Consider the following 12117-nt stretch of genomic DNA (forward strand, 5'->3'; position numbering starts at 1 on the left):
CTTGCACGTGATTGGATATTCTTTGCAAAGGGAATCTTTACCTCATTTACTAAGCTCTGGGGCAACTGCACTTGCATAGTGCATTTGCACTTTGCAAAGTGCACAGTCTATTTGCTTTTAGTAACTCAACCCCTATATGTCCTGGGACATCCCTAACTATGGAGCATGCTGAGCAAAATGTGGTCAGCCCTATCGCCCTTCTCCTGCTTCTTCTTATTGGTTAGTAATGAACCCATATTATAGTAATTGGCCAGTGGGAAGGTGGCCTGCAAGTGTCAAAGCTGGGACGTGGTTTAAAGATGACTGTATTTTATACCTGTGGCTTTTTCAGTAGGTTTTTTAGTTTGTTTTAAAGCTGGATACACACTATACCAGGGGTAGGCAACCCCCGGAACCCGTGCCGCCAGCGGCACTTGAATCCTCTTTTGCTGGCACTCGACTCCCTCCCCATCAGCAGAGCAGTGCAGGGAAGTGTCAGTGAGACACTAATGCATTCCAGTTTCAGAGTTTCCCACACCGCACCTGTACTGAGAGGGAGGCACTGTGCCCCCACACATTGTAAAAGATAGGAAACATTGCTTGGTTCTCTAACTTTGCTATATCTGCGATTGTCAGATTTTGTGATGGGGAAGAGATTGGGTGCAGTTCTGCTGGGGGGGCGGTCCCTGTTTCCAGGAGGAGGAGGACTGTCTTGGCCACTACTAAAGCCATTCACAATCCTGCTAGCCCCCCCCCCAACCATCTAGAGGAAGATGACTCCCTTGGTTACTACCAATCTGGGAAAGAAGGGATTTCACTGTGATTGAGAGAACCACAATCAGGTGACAGTCTGTGGAATTACTGTTGAGCTTCTGGGAACTTTGTTGAAATTATTCCTGAACCTTTGTGTCACTTACTACTGAACCCCTCTGCACTCTGTGTCCCTTTAAGCCACAGCCAGTATTCAGTGCAATGAAAATCACACCCAACTTTTGCTGCGGCGCACTTTTTCTCAGCTGCGGGAGCCAAACTTATGATCCTGCACACAGTCCCAGTGCTTTCAGAAAATGCCCCTAACCTGATCTCATCATTGCACATCCATTCCAGATGCTTGTATGTGGCATCACATACATCATATACAAGCACGTGGGCTGGATGCAAGAGGTGGATCAGCAGGATGAGTGTGCCAGGACAGGTAGATGTGTCTCATCTCTGCTTCCTTTCATCACTCTGCATATCACGCATATCATAGATGAGAAGAGGGTACAGCGGCGGAGCAGATGTGGGGCAGATGAGCAGATGGGTTCTGTGTTAAGACAGATGAGAAGGTGATTCAGTATTGAGAAGAACATGGGGATACGGCGGTGGAGCAGATGTGCAGGGAGGTACTGTGGTGGGGCAGATGAGAAAAGGGGGTACATTGATGGGGCAGATGAGCAGGGGGGTTACAGTGGTGGGACAGAAGAGCAAAGGGGTACAGTGGTGGGGCAGATGTGCAGGAGGTACAGTGGTGGGAAAGATGAGAAGGGGGTTCAGCGGTGGGACAGAAAAGCAGGGAGGTACAGTGAAGGGGCAGATGAGCAGGGGGTTACAGTGGTGGGAAAGATGAGTAGGGGGGTTCAGTGTTGGGGCAGAGGAGAAAGGAGGTACATTGGTGGGATAGATGAGCAGGGGGGTATGGTGGTGGAGCACATGTGCAGGGAGGTACAGTGGTGGGATAGAAGAGCAGGGGGGTACAGAGGTGCGGCAGATGTGCAAGGTAGTACAGTGGTGGGGAAGATGTGCAGGGGGTTACAGTGGTGGGGCAGATGTACAGAGGTTTACAGTGGTGGGGCAGATGTGCAGGAGGTTACAGTGGTGGGGCAGATGTGCAGGGGGTTACAGTGGTGGGGCAGATGTGCAGGAAGTTACAGTGGTGGGGCAGATGTGCAGGAGGTACAGTGGTGAAACAACTTTACAGGGGGGATAGTGCTCTGAGGTGTGGAGTTGTAGAAATTGGGGCTGATCTGAGGTGTGAGAGTGCAGGATGTTATTTTCTCACTACTAAAGTAGTTTACAGTATTTACTTTATAAAAAAAACCTTTTTGTGATTGAGAGTGTGAAGTTGACATTTTTTTGTTATAAAATTGGCACTCTCAGTTTCTCTGAAAAAAAATTTCGGCACACTGTGCTCAAAAGGTTGCCTGCCCCTGCACTATACCATTTTCTGTAGATTTTTTTTCCCTCGGATTTACCAAAACCATATAATATGAGGTCAACCCTAATGCCGCGTACACACGGTCAGATTTTCTGACAGGAAATGTTCGATGTGAGCTGGATCTCAAATTTTCCAATAACAAAATCCGTTGTCGTAAATTCCGATCGTGTGTACACAATTCCGACGCACAAAGTTCCACGCATGCTCGGAATCAAACAGAAGAGCTGCACTGGCTATTGAACTTAATTTTTCTCGGCTCGTCGTACGTGTTGTACATCACCGCATTCTTGGCGATCAGAATTTCCGACAAGATTTGTGTGACCGTGTGTATGCAAGACAAGTTTGAGCCAACATCCATTGGAAAAAAAAACATGGATTTTGTTGTTGGAAAGTGCGATTGTGTGTACGCCACATAAGAGTTTAAATTTTTATGCAATTAGGCAAGCCCTTGCACTACATTGTTTTGGTAAATCTAAAGGAAATCAGACAACAAAAGTTGTATAGTGTGTATGGGGTCTAAGTCGACCTTGAAGGAAATTGCACGTTTTGCTTATTAGATGAGGATAAGGTGAGTATATAATCTTATTTTTTCCTTACAGTTTTGCCCTTAAAAAAATAACATGATTTTTACATGGAGAGGGTGCCCTGATCCAATTAGCGGTCTAATATCTATGCATTTTACTGCAATATCTGCTTTAAAGACAGGTGTACTTAAATGAAGTAAGGGGACATCTGGTTGCCAAATTTTCTGTTGTCGCAGTGATGGGATGTGAGCAAAAATCTTCTCAACTGCGCCACAGACTGTAAAAAAATCAAACTTCCTCTACACACTTCAAAACAAAAAAATGTTGAAGATACTTTAAGTATATAGTCTGTGGTCATGTACTGAATATAAAATTGAAAAGAAACCTTGTGTCCGATGAAAACGTAAAAAAAAAAAAAAAAAGTAACTTTTTCTGCCACTATGGAGCCACACTTAAATATTAAAAGAAAACAAATAAACTGTTCTGAGAAATGCAATGTCTGCACTGACCACATTAATCTCAGATAAAGTATAGATATGTAAGAGGTACAGCCACAAATGATGGCACATTTCTGAACTCTGCATTTCTAGGAACAACCTTTAAAAATATATATTTTTGCAGAGGAAAGCCCAATTGACCTTTCAACTAAATGCCAATTTAACATTTTAGAATCATCAAAACAAATGGTGTGCAAAGTATTACAGTGTGTTTTGTTTAGTAGCTTATGCTCCGTGCTGATTTGGGAGCTTCAGCTCTTACTCTGCTGCATATATGATAATAATCTGATGATTATTTTTGCAGATCTTGACAGATTTTTACCCATAATAATATATAGTTTTCTTTTCTCGGACATCACAGGACACAGAGCCACAGTAATTACTGATGGGTTATAGGGTATCACTAGGTATTGGACACTGGTCACACCCTAATCAGGAAGTTCAACCCCCTATATAACCCCTCCCCTTCCAGGGATACCTCAGTTTTTACGCCAGTGTCTTAGGTGTTGGACGTGCAAAGATGTCCTGTGCTGAAGCTCCAAATGGAATATCCTAAGATCCTATACTGGGGCAAGCCAGGCGAACCGGATCCATTCAAAGTGTCTTTCATGGCCGAATTGGATGGTACCCGGGCCTTGTGTCCGAAGAAACGAGGTTTTACCTGTAACGCTTCTCTTTTTAGAGAGCTGGACCCGCGGATCAGAAAATGGCTTTAAACTTCCTAATTTCTGGCGAGGTGCTTTACAGGGCCAGAACTGAAGGATCCCCCTACTCGTAGGGGGCCCCAGTCTCTGACGGTTTTTCACAAACGGAGCCCACCGTGAGAGGCGAAGATTGGGTCTGTGTAAACTGAACCCTGCGGCTGGATAAGGTAAGAGGAGATTCCACAGAATTTCAATTCTAGTGGCTTTTCTCCTTTAAGGTAAATGCATGCTATGCCTATTGTGACCACCGGGGGCTGCCAAGAGCACAAACCTGCACATGCTTGATTCTGTCTCAGCGTTCGCTGCACAGGCTCTCCCACTGGCTCTAAGGTAAGCTGGTGGGGGGTTTTCTCGGCTGGGATGTTCCCCCCAGGCTAGGGAGAGGCTCAGGTATGCTGTAAGGCGGGTGAGACCACTCTGTCACAGCCGCTGCCGCCGCCGCCGCAGCCGCATTGCAATGCAGAGCCCATCACTGCCGGCCTCCTCCTGATTCCCTCACCCCCAGCCTTCCTTCAGGCTTGTCAGGAAGGGTCGGCTCGCGCGGGAAGCGCTCGTTTTTCAAAAACGAGGGGGGGGGGGAGGGGGGGCGTCAGCACAGCGTCAGCTTGCTCAGACGCCCACAGTGCCACAAAGCATGGCTATTTAAAGCACACTGTACAGGTGCTCTGAGCCTTAGAGGGACACAAAGCTGACAGTCGCATGTAAGGTGGGACACAGGCATTCCCCTGGGCTGCATTTACTAAAGAACACCGGATTGGGCATTTGGTAGCAAGGCTTTTTAGCCAGACCACATCGCTCAGCAGTCAGTGTTCGTTTATTGATACCTCACACCTTGTTGCTTTGCACTATGGGTAGAAGAGGTTCAAGCACCCCAAGAACCAGAGGCACTAGGGGGTCTCATTCAGGTTCTGAGGACCCCCTGTCTGCTACACCATCCCCTCCTGAGGGACCAGGGGCAGCTGGACAGGGAGAGCCATTGGGGTTAGGGGCTACACCTGCTGCCGGCACTTCAGCCCCTGTGTACATTACACAAGAAGTTTTTTCCTCAACCATTACTGGATTAGAGAAAAGACTAATGGCCGTGATTACATCTTCACTTAGTGGAAGAAAACGCACAAGGCCTTCCTCTGCTCCCCAAGACCCTCAGACAGAGGAGCTCTGGGATAAAGGAGATGAATCCCATTCAGAGGATCGGGATGGGACGGATGATTCCTCTTCGGAGGATTCAGGTGGAGAGGGACCCTCTGCGACTTCCCAAGAGGAGAAAGTCTTAGTGCAGATCCTCACTGGTTTGGTCAGCTCCACATTTAAGTTGCCCCCACCTGAAACTACTACAGAAACCTCTTCTGCTTTGGGGTCACTGAAACCTTTCCAAGCAGCACATGCTTTTCCTGTTCATAATTTACTTGAAAAGCTGCTTTATTCTGAGTGGGATCACCCAGATAAGCAATTTCTTCCGCCAAAAAAGTTTTCTACACTTTATCCTATGGAAGAAAAATTTGTTAAGAGGTGGGGAATACCAGCCATTGATGCGGCCATTTCCTCTGTAAATAGTAGTCTGACTTGTCCTGTAGACAACGCTCAGATGCTCAAAGATCCTGTGGATAAAAAGATGGACTTCTTATTGAAAGATGTTTTTTCCTTAGCAGGATCAGTGGCCCAACCTGCAGTAGCAGCGATTGGAGTCTGTAAATACTTAAGAGACCATGTTAAGCAGGTCATCAAAGTATTACCTGAACAGCAGGCCCAGGGGTTTGCTAACCTTCCTGCGGCTTTATGCTATGTTGTTGACGCCATCAGAGATTCTATCGTGCAGACCTCTCACCTCTCGCTTGGGTTCGTGCATATACGTAGAATCTTATGGTTAAAGAACTGGTCAGCCGAAGCACCATGTAAGAAGCTCCTGGCTGGGTTTCCTTTTCGTGGTGAAAGGTTGTTTGGAGAGGACTTGGATAATTATATCAAGAGGATCTCCTGTGGGAAAAGCACTCTCTTACCTGATAAGAAGAAGAGTAAGCGTCCCTCTTTTAAACGGACTCTTTCCCCAGCGCCAGGGGCATCAGCCTCCAGGCAGCCACGACGGTCTCCTCCGTCTGGGGCAAGAAACAAGAGTCAACCCCAGGGACACAAGAAATCCTGGGGGAAGAAGTCTTCTAGACAAGACACTAAGGCCTCTTCATGAAGGGGCGCCCCGCTCGCTAGAGTGGGGGGAAAGACTGCTGCAGCTCTCAGGGCCCTGGCAGAAGGACTTCCAGGACAGATGGGTAATCTCCACGGTAACCTTAGGGTACAGTCTGGAGTTCCAAGAATTTCCCTGTCCTCGTGTCCTCAGATCCGGTGTTCCCAGAGAACCAGAAGAGAAGCAGTCGCTCCTTCTAGCGATAGAGCGACTTTTGTCGCAAGAGGTCATTGTGGGGGTTCCCACAAAGGATCAAGGATTGAGACTCTATTCCAATCTTTTTATGGTCCAAAAACCAAATGGGGACGTCAGACCCATTTTGGATTTAAGAGATCTGAATTGATTCCCGAGAATGCAGTCCTTCCGTTTGGAATCAATTCGGACAGTAGTCTCCATCCTGCAGGGAGGAGAATTTCTGACATCAATAGGCATCAGAGATGCAGGCCTACCTGTGCCCATTCTTCCTGCTCAACTGAAGTGTCTGCAGGCAAAGATCACTGCTCTAAGGGAGCTGATTCTGACAGTCAGGGCCAAGAAGGGTCCTTCTGTCCGCCTTTGTATGAGGCTGCTGGGGAAGATGGTGGCTTCATTCGAAGCAGTTCCCTACGCTCAGTTCCAGTAAGAACTGCTGCAACACAGTATTCTGTCGGCCTGGAACAAGAAGGTTCAGGCATTAGACTGTCCAATGCACCTGTCGCAGGCGGTGCGTCAGAGCCTCAGTTGGTGGCTCATACCCGAAAACCTGCAGAAGGGGAAATCCTTCCTACCGGTTGCCTGGGATCCTCTTGCAGGCAGGACGGATGCGTTGGTGATTCCGTGACATCGGTTCTCACCGATTTATGCATTCCCTCCTATTCTGCTACTGCCATGGCTCCTTCGCAGACTCAGGCAAGAAGGGAAATCGGCACTTCTGGTGGCCCCCGTTTGTCCCAGAAGAACCTGATAGGCAGAAATAGCAGGGATGACGGTGGGTTCCCGGTGGACCCTACCGGTACGCCCAGACCTGTTAGCTCAAGGTCCAGTGTTCCAGCCTGCCTTACAAACGCTAGATTTGACGGGTGGGCTATTGAGACCCACGTTCTGAAAAATCGTGGGCTTTCAGGTCCTGTCATATCTACCTTGATCAATGCAAGGAAGCCAGCTTCCAGAATGATTTATCATAGAGTCTGGAAAGCTTATGTATCCTGGTGTGAATCCAGAGGTTGGCATCCCAGGAAATATGTCATAGGTAGAATTCTTGATTTTCTACAATTAGGATTAGAGATGAAGCTGGCCTTGAGTACCATCAAGGGCCAGGTCTCGGCCTTATCAGTGTTGTTTCAACGGCCGTTTGCTTCGCATTCTCTGGTCTGAAACTTTATGCAGGGGGTGATGCGTCTTAATCCTCCGGTTAAGGCGCCCCTAAACCCCTGGGACTTGAACTTGGTTCTATCGGTGTTACAGAAACAACCTTTTGAACCAATACGTCAGATTCCTTTAGTCTTGCTGACGAGGAAACTAATATTTCTGGTAGCCATCTCTTCTGCTAGAAGAGTGTCAGAAATAGCAGCTCTTTCCTGTAAAGAGCCTTACTTGATTATACACAAGGATAGAGTGGTACTGCGCCCTCATCCTAGTTTTCTACCGAAGGTGGTTTCATCTAAACCAAGACATTGTTCTGCCTTCCTTTTTTCCAGATCCCTGTTCTTCGGAAGAAAGGTCACTACATTCTTTGGATGTAGTAAGAGCAGTCAAGACCTATCTGGAGGCAACCGCTCAGATTCGCAAGACGGATGTCTTGTTCGTGCTGCCAGAGGGTCCCAATAGAGGACAGGCAGCGTCAAAAGCGACCATTTCTAAATGGATTCGACAGTTGATTATTCAAGCTTACGGTTTGAATCGGAAGGTTCCCCCGTTTCAGATCAAGGCACATTACACAAGGGCTATTGGTGCTTCTTGGGCAGTGCATCACCGGGCCCCTATGGCTAAGATCTGCAAGGCCGCAACCTGGTCTTCGGTTCATACATTCACCAGATTCTATCAGGTGGATGTGAGAAGGCATGAGGATATCGCCTTTGGGCGTAGTGTGCTGCAGACAGCGGTACAAGGTCCTCAGGTCTGATAGCACCCTACCGGGTTGTGATTCCCCCCTCCTCAGTTGGCATTGCTTTGGGACATCCCATCAGTAATTACTGTGGCTCTGTGTCCCGTGATGTCCGAGAAAAGAAAATAGGATTTTTTATTACAGCTTACCTGTAAAATCCTTTTCTTTCGACGGACATCACGGGACACAGAGGTCCCGCCCCTCTTCTAATACACCTATATTGCTTTGCTACAAAACTGAGGTATCCCTGGAAGGGGAGGGGTTATATAGGGGGTTGAACTTCCTGATTAGGGTGTGACCAGTGTCCAATACCTAGTGATACCCTATAACCCATCAGTAATTACTGTGGCTCTGTGTCCCGTGATGTCCGTCGAAAGAAAAGGATTTTACAGGTAAGCTGTAATAAAAAATCCTATTTTTAATAGTCTTATTTTCACTCATTATAATCATTTTTAAAGAATTTTTTGATTCATTGAACCTGTTTCCCTTTGTTATGTTTTGCCTTATCATCCCGCATAGCAGTATATCTGTGTTAGGCTGCATAGAGTTTGAATGTAAGCTTTTAGCATTTTCATCCCATGCCTGTTTGGACATGAGGTCTCCTGAAATCCTTCCTAATCTGTAGCAGTTAAGTAGCAACATTTGTTATTAATATTATAACTGAAATATTGTTCTTTTAATGTGTTTTGTTTTTCAGGCCAATGTGATCGGTAGTTATTGCAATGAATGTAAAGGTGGAACCTTCGCCCTGCATGCTGAAAACCCTCTTGGTTGTTCTCCATGTTTCTGTTCTGGAGTGTCCCAGCTATGTGCAGAAGTTGAGGACTTTGTACGCATTCCTGTAAGTAACGTTCTATACAGTATGTTTTATCCATCCGGTCAAATATAAGCGGCAAGGTATACATATCAAAAAAAGGTGACCCTGCCCCCCCTGACGTTACGTGATGTCACATAATGTCAGAATGGGGCAGGGTCACCCGTTTACATCACCGGGTGGCCCTGCTCTCAGCTATATAACAGCTGTCATCACAAAGAGGCTTCAGTCAGTGGGAGCCTCCCACGGAGGCAGAGTTTTTTCCGTTTTCTTTATTTTTATCGGGTCGTCGGACGCTGTGTTGAATGGACATTGCGGGACAGTTTTTATTATTTAATAAAGGACTTGTCCCAAATTGTCTACTGTCATTTTTAACATTTTGACACTTTTTTTGCTGAATGTGTAGGGGCACAATGTACCCAATAACCATTCACATAGGAGGAAGCCAGGATCTGGAGGTCCCCTTGTTAAAGGAGCCTTCTAGAGTCTGATAAGCCCCCCGCCCACAGACCCTCATAACCACCGAGCAAGGGTTGTGGGGATGAGGCCCTTGTCCCCATCAACATGGGGGCAAAGTGTTTTGGGGGGACCCCAAAGCATCCTCCCCATGTTGAGGGCATGTGCACTGGTACGGTTCAGAAGGGGGGCACTCTCTCATCCCCCCCTTTTCCTGCGGCCTGCCAGGTTGCATGCTCAGATAAGGGTCTGGTATGGATTTTGGGGGGCACCCCTAAGCCATTGTATTTAAATTTTGGCACAGGGTTCCCCTTAATATCCATCCCAGACCTGAAGGGCCTGGTATGGCTTTTAGGGGGACCCCCACACAATTTTTTTTAAAATTTGGGTGCGGGGTTCCCCTTAATATCCATACCAGACCCAGAGGGCCTGGTAACGGACTGGGGGGGGGGACCATGAAGTTTTCTTTCAATGATTTTTATCTATATTTGCGGGACCCGACAATACATTACAGCCGCCTTTTTAGATATTCAGTATGCATTCTAAAATTGCAAAAGTGGATATTGGTTTTAAAAAATTCCCAGATTTCAAAGTGGAGAGGGCACAGACACATTTCCAAAAAAGAGGACTTTATATGCTGTTTTTCATGTAATTGGGAGCCGCTAGACCACAAAGGTCTTTCTAGTACTGGTGCGTTTCTAAAAGTAATATGGGCTGTGTTTTCTTTCAAGGAGTTTTCTAAATATATATATATATATATATATATATATATATATATATATATATATATATATATAATTGAAATCCAAGCAGAGAGATATTGAGAATTCCATCTAGAACTACAGGCTGTGAAATCCATTTTATTTTTCTAAATGAACTCAGCTGTAAATCACTATACTTCTGCTAGTGTATTATCAACGATTCTAAATTGTTAATTTTCAAGTTCATAAACAAACTAAGGCTTTTTCTCACCTGCTCAAATAGATTTCAAATACCAAGAGCTTTTATATAAATGTATTTAGATAGTGTTGAATTTATAATGACTATATACCGTATGTACACCATCTCTTGGAAATGCAAAGTAGATATGGGTATGTGAGTACATATCTGGTTTTATTGTCACAAGTTACTGGAGTAACATCAGCAAAATCACAAATCTAGTCATACCTGTAAATTAAGAATTGATTTTGTTGAGCCTACATCATCCATCTTGTAAACTGCATATTAAACTATTAAATTTTCTAAATAATTTTGATTCCATTCTGTTAAAAGTCAGATCAGATCTCTGGACTAAAAGAATATTAGAAGAAAAAGGGGGAAAATACTGCGCTAAACCCAAAGAAGAAAAACAATAGCTGCTAACACTCAAAGTCTAAAACAATGTACAGAAATTAGTGTAGCACTGAATAATGAAACCAAACAAAGGAAACATCTGTGCACGAAACTAAAAAGAACAAACACACAGTGAAAAGACTAGTGACAGTGAATCACTAGCTCTCAGTGATGGTGAAAGTATAGTAAGTGTGAACCCACTATAATACATAAAAAATATGGTTATAAAAAAAGGAGGAGGAGAAGTGGGACTTTAAATGAAGCACACAGCAGCACAACGCAGGTCAAGTGACCAAAATTAATTTATTTGGTATAATCCATGGTGTGTAAAAAACATTTCAGGCATCCAACCTCTAAAATGCTGTGGGCATCAAACCTCTATATAATAAACCATGGATTGATTCTACATAAAATACACATAAGTTGCACAATAAGTCATGATCCATTGTCACACAGAGAGCAAAGGTAACAATCAACATACATGTGTACAATTGTTACTGTGATTAAACCCAAAGAGAGCCATGAAAATTAGGACAAATAATTCAAATAATAAAAAGGATTAAATGCCATGACAGCTACTTATGGAGGTAAATGGAATCATTGAAATCTTGGTGTTCCATGATATGTGAAGGTTGGTAATAATCAAATCTCTACGCGTTTCGCGGTATAGCAACCGCTCATCAGGAACATACGTCATGGAATGATTGTCTGCATCAGCGATCCAGTGAAACAGTATCCAGAATCGCAGAGAGCTGCAATGCAAAGCCGCCCGACGCCAGGGCGGTCTGCCGGAATGAGAACAACAGCCATAGGCATAACCATTGCTGGTAGGTGCACTGAGTGTGGGATGCGGACCTCCGTGTGGGAAATCTGGTGTGCACAGAGTGGACAACTCCATGCGTGTGAGTGTGATGCTGAACAGGAAGTAAACTGCACTGATTTCAATGATTCCATTTACCTCCATAAGTTTCTGTCATGGCATTTAATCCTTTTTATTATTTGAATTATTTGTCCTAATTTTCATGGCTCTCTTTGGGTCTAATCACTGTAACTATTGTACACATGTATGTTGATTGTTATCTTTGCTCTTTGTGTGACAATGGATCATGACTTATTGTGCAACTTATGTATAATCAATCCATGGTTTATTATATAGAGGCTTGATGCCCACAGCATTTTAGAGGTTGGATGCCCGAAATGTTTTTTACACGCCATGGATTATACCAAATAAATGAATTTTGGTCACTTGACCTGCGTTGTGCTGCTGTGTGCTTCATTTAAAGTCCCACTTCTCCTCCTCCTTTTTTTTAACCAATGACCGGGATGGAGGCGAGCATCCCTTTGGTGCTAGC

The 12117-nt window shown here is 45.1% G+C and overlaps 1 protein-coding gene across 1 annotated transcript in view; it reads left to right on the forward strand.

Moving 5' to 3' along the window:
- The window catches only part of LAMA1 (laminin subunit alpha 1), a 235980-nt gene that overhangs the window by 121981 nt on the left and 101882 nt on the right, over positions 1–12117 (forward strand). The window contains exon 24 of the mRNA XM_073631377.1: positions 8861–9004. Within this exon, the coding sequence (XP_073487478.1) occupies positions 8861–9004 (144 nt within the window). The remainder of the gene's footprint in view (positions 1–8860; positions 9005–12117) is intronic.

The sequence above is a fragment of the Aquarana catesbeiana genome, linkage group LG05 (genome assembly GCF_042186555.1).
Source record: "Aquarana catesbeiana isolate 2022-GZ linkage group LG05, ASM4218655v1, whole genome shotgun sequence".
Classification (NCBI taxonomy): domain Eukaryota; kingdom Metazoa; phylum Chordata; class Amphibia; order Anura; family Ranidae; genus Aquarana; species Aquarana catesbeiana.